Raw genomic sequence first — 19,855 nt, forward strand, 5'->3', positions numbered from 1 at the left:
GGAGGGGGCCGAAGAGGAGCTAGAGATGGCCTGCCGCACGCGGGGACAGAGGCGCCGCCCGCTGCTCGTCGTCCCCGCCGCCGCCGCTTGCCCTCGCCGCCGCCACCGGCTGGAGCACGAGAGCGCCGGCCGTCGGAGAGCTCGTGTGCGCTTGCCTGGCGAGCGCTGGCCGGCGGAGATTCTCGTACGCGGTTGCTGGCGAGCGCTGGCCATCCGAGGCAGCCTCCCAGCACGATGAGGAAGAAGTACATTGGTACTTGATTGCTTTTTAGGAAAAGGAGATAGGGGGTTTTCTGTAAAATTAGCGGAAAAAGTCATCTGCTTTTGCCACGTAGGACCTGACAGTGGGTCCCGACTGTCAGAAACTGGATTAAGCCGCGTCAATTGAAAAATCAGTGCTCTTCGTCACGATCATGCCCCAAAACTGGTAGTTATGTGACAAACGCTGTCCATTTGGTAGTTCCGTGTCACGACCGGTACAATTGTGGTAGTTTTTTTGTCATTTACTCGTAAATCGACGAACAACAAGTCACTCTCGAGGGCATCAGTCTCCCTCGGCCAACCCCAATGCCACCGCCTCCCATCTCCGGCGAGATCCGGCGGGCGGCCATGAAGCGGCTGGCGCTCCTCGCCGTCCCCGCCCTCCTCCTCCTCTCCCTCTCCTTCCTCCTCCTCAGGCCCACCTCCCCGCCGCTCCTCCCCTCCATCCCCGACCACCGCGCCCGCCTCAGCGTCTACGTCGCCGACCTCCCCCGCGCGCTCAACCACGGCCTGCTCGACCTCTACTGGTCGCTCCCGGCCCCCGACTCCCGCATCCCGGCCTCCTCCGACCCGGACCACCCGCCCCCGCGCGGCGGCCACCCGCCCTACCCCGCCAGCCCGCTCATCCGGCAGTACAGCGCCGAGTACTGGCTCCTCGCCTCCCTCCTCCGCAATCCCGCCTCCGGCTCCGCGGCGGTGAGGGTCGTCGCCGACTGGAGGGAGGCCGACGTCGTCTTCGTCCCCTTCTTCGCCACGCTCTCCGCCGAGATGGAGCTCGGGTGGGGCGCCACCAAGGGCGCCTTCCGCAGGAAGGAGGGGAACGCCGACTTCCGACGCCAGCGGGAGGTCGTCGACCGCGTCACCGCTCACCCGGCCTGGCGCCGGTCCGGCGGCCGCGACCACATCTTCGTCCTGACAGGTAATTTTTTTCGGGCAAACGGCGATTTCCGGCGACTGTGTTTGAGTTGATCCAAGCGCAGTTTAATGGGAATGCGCATCGTTATGAAACCATCATCCATTGTAGGCATTGCCAGTTGTGTACATTCGTCCACTCTAGTTACTTAGGCTGCAGTGCACTATTCTTGTTGATATTGTTCAGTACTCCACACTCAACAGTCAACACCAATCCTCAACAAGACATGGATGAGAACATAGTATCAGTAAGACATGGATACTATTAAAAAAAATCTCAGTACGCAGGATTTATCTAAGTCAAACAAAGACAATTTGCACCCTGCGATTACTAAGTGTTGAAGCTGATAATTCTGCATCTACAGTTTCTGAAAATAGATATTTCAAAGGGTTGTCTAATCAACACTGCCTACAACTGTGAGCAGATGAAAGCTCCAAATGGTCTTTGTCAATTTTACTATTTAGTGGCTAGATATGGTTTGATTTCTCTGCATGACGCTTACTATAGATGCTTCGTGTGTTTTGAGAACCACATGTCTTAAAACACCTGGCTACTATCACCAGATAATCCTTAATGCATGAAACCACAAACTAGAAAGAAACTTTACATAGAGTACTTAGAATTGATATCAGTATAGCTGGTTAAGTTTCTTGGTTCTCATGCTCTCGTTTTCTCACCTAAGGAAGTAGCTTACCATGAAATATCACCAATCAATAAAATAATTGTGGATCATATTAGTTTTGGCTTTTTGTACATATTAGCACTTAGTATTGCAGAGGAAGTATCGTACTTGTATGCATGTGACACACATCATACAGTGTGTTGTTTATGTCTTGGTGAAGGTTGATTTGCCTAGCAGCTTATTTTTCTTTTGGATGCTCAGGTCATGTTAAATACTGAGGCATTCTTTGGCAGACCCTATGGCAATGTGGCATGTCCGGGCGGAGATTGCTCCAGCAATTCTATTGGTGGTTGATTTTGGCGGCTGGTACAAGCTCGATTCAAAATCTGCAGGAAGCAACTCTTCTAATATGATACAACACACTCAAGTGTCATTGCTGAAAGATGTTATTGTACCTTACACACATTTGCTCCCCACCCTGCACCTGTCAGAAAACATGGACCGCCCCACTCTTCTGTACTTCAAGGGAGCCAAGCACAGGCACCGGGTTTGTACCTGACTATTCACTTGGGTTTCATAAAAAATTTCATACAAAATGTGAAAATATGTATGTATACTGTTTGTAATTTATTTCTTGAGCCTGTCTTGCACTGTTTTATTTTTACCAGCTTTGAGACTTCTGAAGCTTTTTTATCACCTATGTAATACCTGAAACTAGCACTCTAGAAAATAGAACAAGCATGTGGTAAATGATTCATTCTACTAAAAAGATCTAAATATCTGTTATATGTGAGGCCAGCTTCTTCAAAAGTAAATGTTTGGCTCTTTTTATGCTGTCTATATTTATTCTACATAGTATCACCCGAAGCATTGTGCATAAACACGGAAGAGCATTCTGCTGTCAACATGACTTTATCGCTTATGCAATGTACATTAGTAGAACTGTAGGGCATAATTTTTTTGCTTTCTGCTGCCTTTTGTAAAGATCGATTGTGACGACAGAAACACATGATTAAAGCTGTTACACTAAGTTGTCCATATGATTTGTATATCGAGTGAAGTAGCTATCTTCAGCCTAGGTTATACTGCTTGCAGAATACTCATTAAAACCATCTATCTGATTAATGTGTTTATTTATTTTCAGGGTGGTTTGGTACGTGAAAAATTGTGGGACTTGATGGTTAATGAGCCTGATGTTGTCATGGAAGAAGGTTTTCCCAATGCCACAGGGCGTGAACAATCAATTAAAGGGATGCGGACATCGGAGTTCTGCTTGCACCCAGCTGGTGACACCCCAAGTTCATGTCGTCTATTTGACGCTGTTGCCAGTCTTTGCATACCCGTCATTGTGAGCGATGACATCGAGCTTCCTTTCGAAGGGATGATAGACTACACAGAATTCTCCATTTTTGTGTCAGTCGGTAACGCAATGAGACCGAAATGGCTAGTGAACTACTTGAGGAATATCACCAAGCAGCAGAGGGATGAATTCCGACGAAACCTGGCTCGAGTCCAGCATATCTTTGAGTACGAAAACAGTCCTCATAGTGAAGATGGCGCTGTTCACTACATATGGAAGAAGATTCATCAGAAGTTGCCGATGATTCAAGAAGTGGTTACCCGGGAGAAACGGAAACCTGAAGGAGCATCAATCCCACTTCGGTGCCATTGTACATGACCACCTCTCTTCTTCCACTACAAGGCGATTCTGATTTTATTTGTTTGTAGCTGCAAATGTAACATTAAGCCACATTGCCTTTTTTTTTGGTTTTGTACTATTCAGGGACGGCCACATTGCTTGATTGTTGTTGTATGAGGTTAGTTTCTCCACTGAAGAAATTGTCCATTGGAAAGGAATTGAGAATTCCTGACATTTTTCAGAAGAGAGAAAACTAAATATGGATTGATGTGTAATGTTAAAAAATGAATGTTTAGCCAGACATGCTGTCTGCATATTTTGCGCTTGAAAGGGAAAGATGCAGATGAGTAAACTTCTGGTACTGATCACCCAACTCGAAACTAGTGATGGAACTGAAACAGATGATCAAGTGTCCTAGGGAGCTTGTTCTTATGAAAGTAGATCATCAGTAAAATAGGGCTGCAGATTTGATAGCTACTCATACGAGATTGGGGCAGATCAACCGAGTTTGGTCTGATTGTAACCCTATTCTTGAGTAATAAAGCTCCCACCTTCTATGCAAAATCAAGGTAGAATCATTTTATTTGCTGGTACACTTGTTTTGCTCTTAGAATGGAAAAGAAAAGAGAAAACTTCTGGTGCCAGTACAGGAGGAGCTCAATTCATCTTGTTCACAGATTCAAGTTGCAGTGTTGCCAAACAACAAGAAGGCTACAAACATGGTGGCCAAAGGAACCGAAATGTTGTCATCTATAACATCAGTTACAGGAATACATTCCACCACAGTAGCCGCCAACGCAACGAGAAGCAGTCTACCAAGCGCCTGATCCCAGCTGACTTGAATGTGACCAAGCCAAGAGAAGTAGAACAGCATCCTGCAACAATGAAACAGACGGAATACATCAACAACACATGTGAAAGTTTGCCCAAGACAACATGAATGCATCACAAGAACCCTACAGAGCGGATAGCAGGGACCCGGAAATGAACATCGCGACGCTCCCGGCCCAGCTCTTCTTCTTGTTGAATGGCAGCTTGAGTGAGCCGAATCTTCTTCCAACAATGTCAGCAAAGCCTGTAAAGCCAAGACCCAATCAGGCAAATATAAGGGGGTTTTATAGAAGAGACTTCCATCTTACCATCACCGCCGCTCATCATCGACAAGGAGACGATCCCGATAGGGGAGTCACGCCAGAAGACTAGAACAATGATCAGCAGCACGATGACATAGTAGAGGGGACCTCTCAGCAATTCCCTGCACATCAACCATAGATTGCATATCAAGGAGGTGCCGTATTAACGAAGAATGAAGGATCACAACCAAGTATCATTGCTGGCACGGTGGTATTACTCTCGTTTTCCTTCACGGGTCACCGATTTTACTAGAGCTTCATCAGAGTAGAAACCGAGTCCATAGGTCAGAAGCCTTGCGCAGTTCAAGAATGGGACTACTGCAGCGAAGAACCGCGCTTCGGTTGAATTGCTGCAAACAGAGCATATCTGTTAGCCTAAATATAATCTTGTCATGGTGTGACCTGCATACGTAGGTTGAGTGCAGGCTATAGTGTGAATAGCATACATAGGTTGTGTGCTTGCTGTGTGTGAGAACAGGGCACATGAGTTGTGTGCAGCAGTCTCCAAGTTGGCTTTGACTAGCAGTCTCCAAGTTGGATTTGACCAGCCGTCTCCAAGATTGGTTTTGCTTAGTAGAAGCCAACTAGACATTAGTTGTCTAGGTCGGTTACTGTAGCACCGACCTAAAGCTTCTATATAAGGAGAGGCACCCCATATGGAGAGTAAGTAGTAAGCCAAGATGTAGCATATGTGGCTATATAATAGTGGAAGAGCATTTGTTGCTCAAGCAAGTTTCTCCCCTGTTCTCCTTGCTCATGTGTGTGTGTCCACCAAGAATGAGCTGAGAAATTGAGAGAAGGCTGCACCCAACATTTAGTATGGGTAGGAGCTAACAATTGGTATCAGAGCCTCATGGTTCGGGGCCATGGCGAGCGGTGAGTCCGTGGCGAGCCCGCGGATGCGGAGCTGCGCGAAGACGCGGGCAGTTGACGTGCAGCGGAGGCATTTGTGGCCGAGGCGTATGTCGCCGTTGTGCTCGAGTTCGTGCTCGAGTTCGGCTACATCCTTCCGGCGTTCGTCGTTGGAGTGTTGGTTCGGCGTGTGTCGCCGGAGACCAGCCTAAACATTTGCGCAGGAGCAGCGGCCGGAGAGGCTCGGCTCCATGACCGCGTGTGATGTGCTTATCGGCGCACAGGTCTCACGGATGAGCAGGTGGCTCCCGTATGAGAAGATCAGATCGCCATGCGTACGTGCGCGGGACGATCGTGAAGAAGGTTCGCGTTTGAGCGCGACGGCATCAACGGCGTATGTCGCCGAAACATCAGGCGTGTGTCGCCGGCGGAGACGGAGCTCGGCGTGTGTCGCCGAGGAAGAAGGTGGCCTTGTTCGTGCGGAGATGAGGCATGCAGCGATGTTCACATCCGTGAGGCCATAGCGGCGGCCACGGCGACGAGAACGATGACGGGAGCTGCAACATCTCCGGCGATGGCAGGTCACGGCTTGGGGGGAATAAGCCACTCCGTGCGGTGTCGACGACCAGCGTGTTCGTGCGCGTCTAGGTTGTACGTGGCCGTGGCGGGTGTGCCCAACTTGTATGTGTCCGGTCCACGTCGTGCATCTGAGCGCGTTGGTGATCTGTTGAAGGCCTGCAACGTTGTGCGCGTTGGAGCGCGTTGTGCGTGCGGCTGGTATGTGCGGATCAAGCAGCCAAGTGCGCGTCTCAAGATGAAGTGGCAGGAAGAAGTTGCGGCATCGGTCGCCGTTGAACAAGGAGATCCTGGAGACGAGGAAGAAGATGACAAGATTAGGGGGGTGATTGTTAGCCTAAATATAATCTTGTCATGGTGTGACCTGCATACGTAGGTTGAGTGCAGGCTATAGTGTGAATAGCATACATAGGTTGTGTGCTTGCTGTGTGTGAGAACAGGGCACATGAGTTGTGTGCAGCAGTCTCCAAGTTGGCTTTGACTAGCAGTCTCCAAGTTGGATTTGACCAGCCGTCTCCAAGATTGGTTTTGCTTAGTAGAAGCCAACTAGACATTAGTTGTCTAGGTCGGTTACTGTAGCACCGACCTAAAGCTTCTATATAAGGAGAGGCACCCCATATGGAGAGTAAGTAGTAAGCCAAGATGTAGCATATGTGGCTATATAATAGTGGAAGAGCATTTGTTGCTCAAGCAAGTTTCTCCCCTGTTCTCCTTGCTCATGTGTGTGTGTCCACCAAGAATGAGCTGAGAAATTGAGAGAAGGCTGCACCCAACATTTAGTATGGGTAGGAGCTAACAATATCTACCTTAAGATCTCTAGTCTGATTTGAGTATCTGAAGAGTGGAAACAATTGGGGGGAGGGAGGACCTGAAGAGTGGCCATGACGACATGAAGAGAACCCCAGATAGCACATGGACAATCTTTCTGCTCAAGTTCTGCCTTTAATGGTGACAGGTACCAGAAGTTAGCAAGCAGAAACCAAAACGAGGTAGTATAACTCTATAAACAGCATGACACTACCCTGTTTTTAAACTACAAGTGGTTGTGTTCACCTCTTCTTAATGCAAAAGCGCGCAAAGCTTTTTGGTGTTCTAGAGAAAAGAAAAGGTTTATTACTGTACAATGCATGTCCATGTTTGATCAGTGGAATAATTAGACATTGTTTCTATGTATACTGGCTGAAACCAGTCTTTAACTTTCAGCAGTGGCAGTGGACAGTGGACAGTTAACAGCAGAAGCTCGATTTGGACCTGTAGCTCAATCAAGTTCAGTAAACACATTGGATCTTCCTAGTGATTGAATTTATTTAAGTTTGCTACGGCATCTCTTTTCGCTAGGCAATGAATGCAGGAGGTAAATGCGAATGCACGAGACCTGTTCGATGAGGCGCCGCTCGGTGAGCGCGTCGAATGCGCGCACGAGGGAGTAGGCCCCGGCGGTGACGAGCAGCGTGGCGCCTCCATCCCGCAGCACCGCCGCAGACGCCGGCGCAGAGGCCGCGAGCACCCCAGCCACGGCCGGGACGCCGGCGACGAGCCACCGCCTGCGCCGCCCCGTCCGCGTGGGTGCCGCGGCGAGGTCGGGGGCGGAGCGGGACCGCGAGAGCAGCAGGGAGGTCGGGGAGGAGGGGAACGCGAGCGCGCCGCCCGGCCGAGCCGCCATGAGTGCAGCAGGCTAGACGAGGGAGCGAGCGAGCGGCCGCGGGAGGCAAGAAAATTTGTCGGGGCGCGCGCGCGTGGATTGGATCATTGGACTACTGGAGGAGGAGCAGTACTATGCACTACAGTACGCAGTACAGTACAGGCCCCAGTGTATCTAGCGACTAGAGCCGCGGTGCACGTACGATACGATTGACATCACATGTACATATTAAGATAGACATGTGAGACCAATAATTCCTGTTGCGCCGCAGAAACATCCTGAAATTGTTTGAAGTACCCAAACAATACAGAAACAAAGTTAACAGCATCAACCAAGGACTCTGAAAACACACACATATTTATATAATTATACCGTATATGAATTCACAAATATTGCTCACCTATTATTACGGCCAACAATTGAAGTTGATTAACTTTCTTAACTCCTCACTACTACCTCTTAGTTGCCCGCTGTTGTTCTTTCTCCATGTGTCATGGGTTGCGAAAAGTTATATATATCTTGTCACAAGGTTCCTATTCAAAAAGGAGATTGCCCCTCGTGCATGCATCACATGAATACATGATGCACAATGCCCAACATGAATGAACCTCTAATGTCTACAAATAGTTGTGACACACACGTAAAAAAATCGACGAGAATGAATAGCACAACTCATACATACTTCCTCCGTCCTCAAATAAATGTACTACTTTTAGACATGTTTTAAGTCAAATTTTATTAACTTTGACAAATTCCTTAAAAAATAGCAATATTAATGATACTAAATTAATATCGCTAGATTCATTTTAACATGTAGTCTAGTAATATAGTAATTTTATCTCACATAAGTTACTATTTTTATATAAACTTTTGGATAAATTTAAAAATATTTGACTTTCAAAAAAGAAAAAGTGTACATTTATTCACGAATAAATGAGTTTTTAAAAGTACCTTGTCTCACAACGAAACCAGTGCACAAAGTCAGCTTCCCTCCAAACGGTTGCATTGAGAAAACCACATACTACTATCATTGTGCAGCTTAGCACATTAAAATAAGCACCAAGTACCAAACAAGATGCATGGGCTCATAGGTGTGAGCATCTACGTCGTGTTCTGTAAAAAAAAGTAAGAATCTAATAGTAGCCATGTAAAATTGAAAATAACCTAAATGAAAAGGATAATCTGTTTTTCTATTACCATTATGACTATTCCATGTCAGCCCACATAAATGTGGCCCCCACCCCTCTCTCCTAGAGAATGTGAGATTTAAACCGCAAGTTTTCAGGTTGTTAGCTCCAAACCTACAACCCTACAATATTAATCCATTTTAAGTCTTCATAATCGTCCAAAAAAAATTATGAATATCGAAAACATGTAAGAGGGTTTTATACCATTTGTGATGCTAATTAACATCATAAACATTGTCTAGATTCGTTAGTGTTTCCAAGCATATCTGTGATAATAGTTGGTGGTTGAGTATAAATTTGACGATCAAAATAATGTGTAAGAGAATAGGCGTTGTATCAGTTCTTCACCTTTGCGAACAAGATTTTTTTTGGTTGTCTCTCATTGTTTACTTTTTGTTTCTATTTGGTCCTTTGTTCTTTGCACTAATCGCGGCTATAAACTGATCCTAAACAACAATGGAACTGTATGAGAGTCTCAAAAATCAGATTAAAGTTTGCAACTAACCTCAACATTAATTACACCATTATGTTCATCTACCTCATATTAACATTGCAATTAAACTCTGCATTGTACTGTGACTTTGCCGGAATCGGATCATGATCCCGACTGGACTATGAATCAACTCTGATCATGGTTGTTATCGTTCATGGTCATAAGAAAAACTAAAGTCGAATCAAACAGTGCCCGCACTTTTTTGAAGCCGAAGTGGAATCGTACATCTATGGATCGCCCTTGTCGATGTGGGTCACTTATGTCACCTTCGACCCTCGCGGTTGCCGTACTAGGCATGGGCCTAATGCAATATATGATTTCTGACAAAATGTTTGGATCTCGATATGGGGCATAAATGACATTAATAAATGATCATCTGGTTGTTATATTTGCCTAAGGTTTTCAAGGTGGGCAATATGGTATACCCTACTTTGCCTTTCTCAATTCATGCATACCTGATTTTTTTGCGTGTGCAAATTCCTGACATAATTTTTTGTCTATGCAAATCTAATACAATTCCTTGGGTGAACACTATTCCATTAATAAGCCCGTACACAAGTTAGATAAAAAGATAGGCTTATGTACAAAACTTTTATACTTATATAAAATACATTGTTGTTCAAAATTAGTGCTTGAGTTATATTGATTAAAAATAAACAAATTTCCTAAAAAAATGTTGTAATCTTTTATATATAAGTTGTAAATATACCAATGAAAAATGTATTTGCATTCGTTCTTAAATTTAGACCATATTTTGTAATAAAATTTGCATTAATTTGTTTTAGTTTTGTGGGGATATTTAGTGGACCAGTCTATCGAATTCTCTTAAATCTGATACTTTATTTGAAAAAATTCTCATACCTCTGCAGAAACAATGTGACATTTACAAAAATATAGTGTATATGTACAACTTTATGTATGATCATTTAAATTTAATATCCTTTAAGTTTTGGTAGATATTTCTGAAGGGGGTGGTCTAGGCAATATCTTGGTAGTGATTCTAGTGCATGGTTACATATATACTGAGGAAGAAAGTCTAGAGTTTGTAAGGTTTTATGAGGATATTACGATTGAACTATTTGCTTAATGTTTTTCTATGTTTCCATGTAAATGTGTCTTGCACATTCGTGTGCATACAAATGATTTGTTGACAATAGGTGAGTTTGATTGTAAATGCTCAAGTGGCCCCAATGGAAGCTCTCGATCACATAAAGCACCAAACAACGATCTAATGGAAAATAACTGAACTTAGAAACTCTTATTATTTTAAACACTATATCACTGTAATAATCCCATGACCGCCAAGAAGTTTCCGGAAGAATCTGAGTCCTAGGTTGTTCACTTGCTCTAGCTGCGCTAGTTGCCAAACACATTTGAGATACTACATAGAACCATGGCCCACTAATGGTCCAACCCCACCATAGAGCCCTATTGTTTTACTAATGTGAAATAATTTTTCGTCGATGCTAGTGAGATATCCTATGACAACTGGCACCTACAAGCGACGGCGAGGGTATGACACATACTGCTCCGCTAGCTTCGACAAGGCCGCTTGTCGGGATTGAACTAAACGGGAAGAAGAAAATAGGTAGGGTTCATATGTCTAATTTCTTTCCTGATATTTTTTGTTGCTCAATCCAGTTCAATTTTGGTCAGTTTCAACTCACTGTTGGGCCATTCGGTGCTCAAGTTTACTTGAATTGAAGTATCGACTAATTATTGCTAAAAAATTCAAATAGTAGAACTTCGAAGATTCTTGGTTGATACAAGAAGCTTACCGCACCCACCGCACCCACCGCATCAACAAATTATGGAAAATAAGGACGAGGGGAAGATAGCGTGTGATCCTGCTCTTAGGAAACAAATCAATGTCTATCATCCGGATGTACAAGACCAAGTGCATAGAGCATATCTTTTGAAGGGTCCAACCAAACCAATTATGAACTTTCCTAAGGCATGAAGTGGATCTAGAAGGTTTTCAAAAGCTGTTATGATAAGTATGGTTGGGTAGCATATAGTGAGTCTCATGATAAGTCTTATTTTTTCTATTGCTTTCTTTTTAAGCCACTTGGAAGTGCACACCGTTTTGGAAACGAAGTCTTCACTAAAACCGGCTTTACTCATTAGAAGCATGGTTACAATGCATTCCCCGACCATATTAATTTGTGGTGTAAATAGTGACCACAATATTCATTGGTCAAGGCTTGGCATTTCCTGGCCATAATAAAAATATTAGTTCATTAAACAAGGGCAACTTCAAGCAGATGGTAGATTGGTATAAAGAAAAGGATGAAAAATAAAGATCTAAATATTGCGCATGCAATAGAATTAGTTAGTGATGTGAAAGTAGTCCATATGAGAGAAAGTGGCCGAGATGACTTGTTTCATGAGGTCCAATAAATTTGGATGGAAAATGGTACTATGGTTCTGCATATAGATGAACAGATATCAACCGGGATCATTCTAGTCTTGATGGGATGACCTATACTAACCTTCATTTCAACAAAATTGAGACCTTATTTTTCCATTGCCAAGATATGTGTTGAGAACTTGAGATGGATCATTGCTTTTGTGAAGCTTCAGTGGAGATATTAGAGAGCTTCCGACGCGTTAGTCCAAAGAACTCTTTCTCAATGTTTGATGTGGACAAGCTTGCTCGCTTATATTCAACTTACCATGCGGATTTCTCTAACTATGACAATGAAACCATAAGAGGGTAACTTGAGAACTGCATTCACCATGTGAGAATCCATTCCTCCTTTTCTACTTGCACAAATGTTGAAACTTTGGCTACAAATATGGTTAAAACGGGGAAGCATTTGGTCTTCCCACTGGTCCACAAACTTATTGAGTTGGCCTTAATTTTACCGATGTCAACCAAATCTGTCGAGATGGCTTTTTTTTGGCAATAAAAACCATCAAGTCTAAATTGGGTAACAAGCTCGAGAATGAAGTATCCAATGACTTAATCATATGCTACAACGGGCGGAGCTATTTATCCAACTTTATTGGGGTGTTATTGCTCAATTGTTTAAAGTCATGAAGAAGAGGAGGAAACATTTACCTTTTAGGCCTAGGGATAATTAACACATCATTGGTACTGTTTAGATATATTTATTTGCCTCATGAATCAAGATGAATATATTTTGAAGGTATTTTCATAGGATTTACTAATCCATGTTTCACTTTTATCTTTAGAGTCTCTCTCTGGGTGCATTTGGACATTTCAGCTTTTGTTGTCGACCGTTGGAGTTCAGAATTAGTCTTTTGGGAGTTCTGGTTAATTCCTATCATATCTAATATTACCGCATTCGCATGTGAGCATTTGAATGTGTTGTGAAGTTGTGAACATTGGAATGTGTTGTGAACGTGTGATGTATTGTATTCATGTTTAAGCATTAAAACTACTGCAGAACACTATTTGCTCCATACGATGCTTATATTTGCCTGAGAAAATACTTAATTCTCTCGCATGCGGCGCATCCGACATATTCCTGAGAGTCATATGAAGGGTAGAGATCAAGGCACTAGGTGGCCAAACAGACATTTCGAAAGCAGATCTTGTATCAGTTCTAGTACCGATGATGTGTTGGTTATCTTTTTTTTTTAAGTGGGTTATCTGTTGGTGGTGGTGTGCTACACATAATCGCTAGCAAACTAGCTAGCAAACGGGGCTGTATGAGACTCCGTTGACAAATCAGACGAGAACTTGCGCTTAACCCCCGCGCATTGTGCTTTTACCTGGTCTGTTACCCTCAGCGTTGTAGTTGGACCTGAACTGTGATCGTGATCTCGTTCGGAGTGGTCTCGTGTTTGAGCTGATATCCACTGTAGGTTTTGAAAATTTGAAATCGAATCGTGTTGCAACAAACTCCCTCGCCGTGCCGGTCTCGTCCCCGGCAAGAGACCACGCCAGTATATAATTCCGAGCAGCGCCACCCTACGACTACGAGGACGCCCAGAACCCAAAGCGAAACCAAGCAGCTCGTACGTACGTCGAGCGCCATCGATCTCGCCGTGACATATACCCGAGCCACGACGACGATCTAGACGAGCCAGACAAGTTGAGCAACCGCGTCGGCCATGGCAAGCCATGGCGCGGCCGTCGCGGTGGCGTTGCTACTCGTCATCCTCTTCGGCGTCGCGTCACCGGCGGCCTCCGCCGCGCGCGTCTTTGGCGGCGACCCGTCGGAGCACGGGGTGACGCGTCGGACGGAGGCGGAGGCGCGGGAGATGTACGACCTGTGGCTGGCGCGGCACGGCCGGTCCTACAACGCGCTGGGCGGCGAGTACGACCGCCGGTTCCGCGCGTTCCGGGACAACCTCGACTTCGTCGACGCCCACAACGCGCGCGCCGCGGCGGGCAAGGAAAGCTTCCGCCTGGGCATGAACCGCTTCGCGGACCTGACCACCGCCGAGTTCCGCGCCGCCTACCTCGGCGCCGCCGTCCCCAAGGGTGGCCGCCGCAACGTCGTCGGCGAGCGCTACCGGTACGACGGGGCCGAGGCTTTGCCGGATTCGGTGGACTGGAGGGAGCAGGGCGCGGTGGCGGCCGTGAAGAACCAGGGCCAGTGCGGGAGCTGCTGGGCGTTCTCGACGGTGTGCGCGGTGGAAGGCATCAACAAGATCGTGACCGGCGAGCTGGTGACGCTGTCGGAGCAGGAGCTGGTGGACTGCGCGCGCAACGGGCGGAACAGCGGGTGCCACGGCGGGATCATGGACGACGCGTTCGAGTTCGTCGCCCGGAACGGCGGCCTCGACACCGAGGCGGACTACCCGTACACCGGCAGGGAGGGCAAGTGCGACCTCGCGAAGAAGGAGGGACGGAAGGTGGTCTCCATCGACGGGTTCGAGGACGTGCCGGCGAACGACGAGCTGTCGCTGAAGAAGGCCGTGGCGCACCAGCCGGTGAGCGTGGCCATCGAGGCCGGCGGGCGCGAGTTCCAGCTGTACGAGTCCGGCGTCTTCACGGGGCGGTGCGGCACGCAGCTGGACCACGCCGTCGTCGCGGTGGGCTACGGCGCGGAGGAGGACGGCAAGGAGTACTGGATCGTGCGCAACTCGTGGGGTCCGGGCTGGGGCGAGGGCGGCTACGTCCGGATGGAGCGGAACGCGAGCGCGACGACGGGCAAGTGCGGCATCGCCATGTACCCGTCGTACCCCGTCAAGAACGGGCCCAACCCGAAGCCGGCGCCGACGCCCGTGTCGCCGGCGGAGAAGTGTGACCGCCAAAGCTCGTGCCCGGCGGGGAGCACGTGCTGCTGCACGTACGGCGTGAGGAACGTGTGCCTGGCGTGGGGGTGCTGCCCGGCCAAGGGCGCCACCTGCTGCCGGGACCGCGCCGTGTGCTGCCCGTCGGACTACCCGGTCTGCAACGCCGGCAGCCGCACCTGCGCCAAGAGCAAGGGCAGCCCGGACACCGTGGAGGCGCTGCCCAGGACTCCGGCGACGCGACAAAGGACGTCGATCCCGGAGCTAGTTGATTTGATATTTTCCTTCTAGGTGTTTTAGTAATCTGTTCTCTTTAGCGAGTAATCTAGGAATCCTTGTACTTAAGCATCGTTTTCCTCTTTTATTTTAGGGATTTCTATTTTCGTGCCCCTGCTTCGTTAGTTGTACTCAGTTTTTCCCAGCTCGTTAGTTTTTCCTCAGTTTTCCCCTCCCTCTAGTTTGAAACCCCTCGAAGACGCGGGTTGCCGTCAGGTCGCAGGCCTTACCGTTACCGTGAGGTCGGCTCCTCGCTGACCGTCTCGTGCCGACGGGTGGATCCATCTACCGCCGACGCGTGGGCCGTTTTATTTCCGATTGTATACGCGGTGCCGCCAATGACAAATGGGGCCGCTCTATGGGCTGCCGCAGCCAATGACCAGTGGGTCGTCTATTTATTTATAGAAAATTATATATTGCCGCTCCGTGGGGCCTCCGCAGCCAATGACCGTTGTGGTCGTCTATTTTATTTAGAGAATATAATATAGAGCCGCTCCGTAGGGGCCGCCTCAGCCCATGGCACGTGACTATTTTCGCAGCTTAATCTAAAGTGACTCTTATGCTAAACATTGTGCATCCCGACGTTGACCTAGCAGTGGTGGCGAGCATAGCCGTTCCGACCATGCCGATATCGGCATCGGCATCGGCATCGTTTGGAGGATGTGGTGCTCGAATAATAGTGGAAATGGGATGTTATTTTTTACATGCATAATATATAGAAAATAGCTAGATCTCTAAATCGATGCATATGAAGCTACATATATATTCTTGGTCATAATCCCCTTAATTATCTAAAGGGGATGGATGCATGGCTTCACGTCGTCGTCGCTTTCATCGTCAGTATCTTCGTCGTCTGAGTAGTAGTACCTCCTGCACATTGTTCCGTCGAACACCTTCACCGTGAGCACATCATCGCCTTCATATTTGAAGTGTACGAACCAGCCGAAATCCACACCGTGCGCGATGGCGAATTTCTCCCAGCCCTTGTCGAGGTACATCCGGCCTTGTCCGTCAAATAGGACCTCCACGGTCCAGAGACGAGGACCGCAGTCAGCTGCTCGCATATACACCTTAGCTGGCTCCTTGCCGTCAAGATAGTCCGCAAATTTTTTTGGGAGTTCCTGCAAAGAGATCGAGCGCCGATCGTTTGAAATTAGGGAACCCTTGAAATTAAAGGTTTTTTAGAACATGCCCATAATTAATCACATGCATCATATATGTGGGAACGCGTACGTACCTTCTTGACCAAAGGGTCTTCATAGACGACGATGAAGAACTCCTCTATGATCAATGGCAGTGTTGACGGTGGTGGTGGCAATGATGATGATCCACTTCCCTTCCCCTTCCCCTTCCCCTTCCCCTTCCCCTTCCGGTCCGCGTCCGAGACGTGGAAGCCATGGCAATGGATAAAGTGTATGTGAACGAAAAGAAGAGAGAGGCAGAACCTATTGACACAAGGGATGGCCGTGTGGGTGTTTATAAGGGAGAGATGACCGTTGTAGGGTTTACACAATAAAATAAGGAGGAGATGACCGTTGTGGGGGTTTATACACAATAAATTAAGGAGGAGACGACCGTTGTGGGGGTATAGTTTATCATTTTACCGTGAAAAGTAATGCCTAAAAGGAAAGTAATGGCTACAAGAAATCGGTGATGGTTTATCGTTTTTTGCGTGAAAAGTAATGGGTACAAGAAATGGGTGATGGTGTATCATTTTTTGCGTGAAAAGTAATGGCTACACGAAATGGGTGATGGTGTATCATTTTTGTGCGTGAAAAGTAATGGCTACAACAAATCGGTGATGGTTTATCATTTTTGTGCGTGAAAAGTAATGGCTACAACAAAATCGGTGATGGTTTATCATTTTTTTGCGTGAAAAGTAATGGGTACACGAAATGGGTGATGGTGTATCATTTTTGTGCGTGAAAAGTAATGGCTACAAGAAATCGGTGATGGTTTATCGTTTTTTGCGTGAAAAGTAATGGGTACAAGAAATGGGTGATGGTGTATCATTTTTTGCGTGAAAAGTAATGGCTACACGAAATGGGTGATGGTGTATCATTTTTTGCGTGAAAAGTAATGGCTACACGAAATGGGTGATGGTGTATCATTTTTGTGCGTGAAAAGTAATGGCTACAACAAATCGGTGATGGTTTATCATTTTTGTGCGTGAAAAGTAATGGCTACAACAAAATCGGTGATGGTTTATCATTTTTTGCGTGAAAAGTAATGGGTACACGAAATGGGTGATGGTGTATCATTTTTGTGCGTGAAAAGTAATGGCTACAACAAATCGGTGATGGTTTATCATTTTTTGCGTGAAAAGTAATGCCTAAAAAGAGTTTATAATTTAGCTCGTGAAAAATAATGCAGAAAACCAAACTTTGCGTGAAGCTAACCGACGACAGAGAGAGAGAGAGGGTGGTGGCCCCGACTCGGAGAGAGAGATAGGGGTTATCCCGCCCGTTAGATCATACGATCAACGGTCGTCGGGCACGATCCGCGTGACATGGGCTAGACCAATCAGGGCAATGTTGGGCGTCCGTGAGAGTTTGTGAAGGGAGAGGGCAAAACTGAGTAGTATCAAGAAACCAAGGGCAAGTGAGTAGTAAACGGACTAAGGGATTCAAATATGAGATTTAAAAAATGGAAAATGCGTGTTTTGTACAATGAAACCCATCTTGGCCTACCTCAAACTATTTGCAATACAAATCTACATGAGTGTGAAAATTATGGTCTCATTCAGACAAAGTATGTTTTGGGGAAAGCTGTTTTGGGTAGGGCTTATTATGGAAAACCATGCACCTTCATAGCTACTAGGTGATTTGAGAAGTGGCAATTTGTGGTGAAACTTGATTTATCTACGATTTATCTATGATTTGAGAAGTGGAAATTTGTGGTGAAGACTCCATGAGTAAGTGCCACTCCTTTTCGGAATTTTTTGCACATTAAATAACTCATTTAACTAGTTAATCCCATTTGTTGACTCTCTGTTGACCAGCCACTTGAGGGTAAAACCGAGTATATTGCACTAGCCGCGTATTAGCACTCAAGGTGAAAACCGAGCATACAAAAAATGCTAGTATATGACTCGAGGGTATACATGAGTATATCTAAATTTCCGGGGTTAGACTCGAGGACGCGTGTTGCGGTGCGAAGTGGAAGAAGTGCCATTGTTGACGCGTGTCACGGTGCGGACGTGGAAGACGTGCCATTGTTGACTCGGGTCGCATTTAGGACGCGTAAGCCCCTCTCTCCCTCCCTCTCGCACACGGTACGTCTCATTATCGCTCACGCACGAAACCACCCCTCTCACGTCCCATCAACTTCTCCAAAAACCCCAACCGCCGTACGAGCCCTCCCCCGCCGGCGATGGAGAAGAAGAATGCGCCGGCGGCCATCGCCCCGAGCCCGCCGCCTCCGAGCCCGTCGCCTCCGAGCCCGTCGCCGCCGAGCCCGTCGCCGCCGAGCCCGTCGCCGCCGAGCCCGCCGCCGCCGAGCCCGTCGCCGCCGAGCCCGTCGCCTCCGAGGGCGGCGCATCCGAGGGCGGCGCATCCAAGCGCGGCGCCTCCGTGAACTCGGGCCGGTCTCACCGCCGACGGACCACTTCACAAGATCGGCGAATGCTTATTGGCCAAAGAGGAGTACGTGGACAGCTACTCTGCTATGAGGCAAGTCCGTAGAAATTGGCGCTCGGGTTTACCCGATCCCGACGTGCACCCGCACGAATGGATCATGCTACACCACGCCCTTCCACGCGCCGCTGAGTTCACCTTCCTCCATCTCGGCACATCCCGCTACGTCACCATAGATCTATCTGCAGTTCGTGCAAGGTTCAAATTCCTCGGCTTTTCCCGTGGCGTCACCATAGATCTTATTTTCAATCTTAGTGCTGAATGTTATCTTTTCAATATATTTTAGATTCTACTTCCTCGGCTTTTCCCGTGGCGTCATCGTGCTTGCTCAGAAGAACCCACCGCACAAGATACGGCTGCTGAACCCACTCACAAAGAAATCGAACACGATGTTTGAGGCGCAGATGCCATCTGTTTTTCTGAAATCAGTCGCTGTTATCAAATCCCCGACTATGGTCTTCGTTGCCACACATTACCCGCCGGAAATTGGTTGGGTCGATGAGAGCACTCCAACTAAGGATATAAATGAAGATGGGGATTGGGGAGAAGGAAGATTTTCGATCAAGAACCATGGTTTCCGTTCCATTACCCCGTTCAATGGTGAACTGTATGCAGTAGCTGCGGACAATTTTGAGATCGGAAGAATAGTGTGCACCAATATACAGTTGCAGCAGCGCGCGAGCACTGTCAAGATGGAGACACTAATTTCATTTCCAGAACTTGGACGTCAGAAGTTCTACCTTGTGGAGTCGGATGGTGAGCTGCTGCTTGTGTTGTTGGTCAGCCGCGGCTTTGGCGGGCAGACCATTGGTGTACCGTGTGGACACTCGAGCCGCTCTCTCCATCCGGTCACTAACATTGGCGTAATGCCTTCTTCGTGAATTATATCCGGTGTATCTCCGTCGACACCTGCAGTGTACCCGACACTTCAACCTGGCAGCATCTACTACACGGATTTGGGTTATATCGGAGCGTACTCTCATGATACAAATGCCTGGGATGAGTGGCCACTACGTGTGGATAGAATAGGATTCTACGGTTTGAGAAATGAACACAGGCCATACCGTTTGGAGGATGTATTGGCCTCACACTGCAGACGGAAGGAGTTCAATGAATATTTCCTTGGGGAATTGCACGAATGGAGCGACGGAGAAATATATGAGGAGGAATGAAGAACAAATTCATTCACCCTAATCTTCTTGTTGTCCATACATTGCGTGCGTGATCTTGTATATTTTTGCAGCTTAGTTTGTCGTGAACATTAACAATGTTATTGGCTGCTTTTGGCTGCTGTATGCAGTTTACCTATGTATTATACTTAGTTTTCTGATTATGCTGCTGTGAATTTATCATATAATAGCTTCTAGATTTGCTACTAGATTTGCTGCCATATTGGGCAAAAAACGAGGGCCAAA

The 19,855-nt window shown here is 47.0% G+C and overlaps 3 protein-coding genes across 3 annotated transcripts; 2 read left to right on the forward strand and 1 right to left on the reverse strand.

Moving 5' to 3' along the window:
- Positions 1-609: 609 nt before the first annotated feature.
- Positions 610-3,723, forward strand: LOC124677509 (probable arabinosyltransferase ARAD1). The gene is made up of 3 exons (XM_047213493.1): positions 610-1,180; positions 2,090-2,343; positions 2,941-3,723. The coding sequence occupies exons 1-3, from the start codon at positions 610-612 to the stop codon at positions 3,472-3,474; spliced, it is 1,359 nt and encodes a 452-aa protein (XP_047069449.1). The 3' UTR covers positions 3,475-3,723.
- Positions 3,724-4,005: 282 nt separating this feature from the next.
- Positions 4,006-7,672, reverse strand: LOC124674987 (probable phytol kinase, chloroplastic). Its single transcript, XM_047211042.1, has 6 exons — positions 7,372-7,672; positions 6,865-6,932; positions 4,787-4,918; positions 4,575-4,690; positions 4,396-4,510; positions 4,006-4,310 (listed from the first exon to the last, which is right to left on the reverse strand). The coding sequence occupies exons 1-6, from the start codon at positions 7,657-7,659 to the stop codon at positions 4,115-4,117; spliced, it is 915 nt and encodes a 304-aa protein (XP_047066998.1). The 5' UTR covers positions 7,660-7,672; the 3' UTR covers positions 4,006-4,114.
- Positions 7,673-13,401: 5,729 nt separating this feature from the next.
- LOC124675742 (cysteine protease 1-like) lies at positions 13,402-19,839 on the forward strand (the record flags this gene model as incomplete). Its single annotated transcript, XM_047211818.1, has 2 exons — positions 13,402-14,765; positions 19,824-19,839. Coding segments are annotated over exons 1-2 (1,380 nt in total), but the record flags the coding sequence as incomplete, so codon positions are not given.
- Positions 19,840-19,855: the final 16 nt, after the last annotated feature.

The sequence above is a fragment of the Lolium rigidum genome, chromosome 7 (assembly GCF_022539505.1).
Source record: "Lolium rigidum isolate FL_2022 chromosome 7, APGP_CSIRO_Lrig_0.1, whole genome shotgun sequence".
Taxonomy (NCBI): Eukaryota; Viridiplantae; Streptophyta; class Magnoliopsida; order Poales; family Poaceae; genus Lolium; species Lolium rigidum.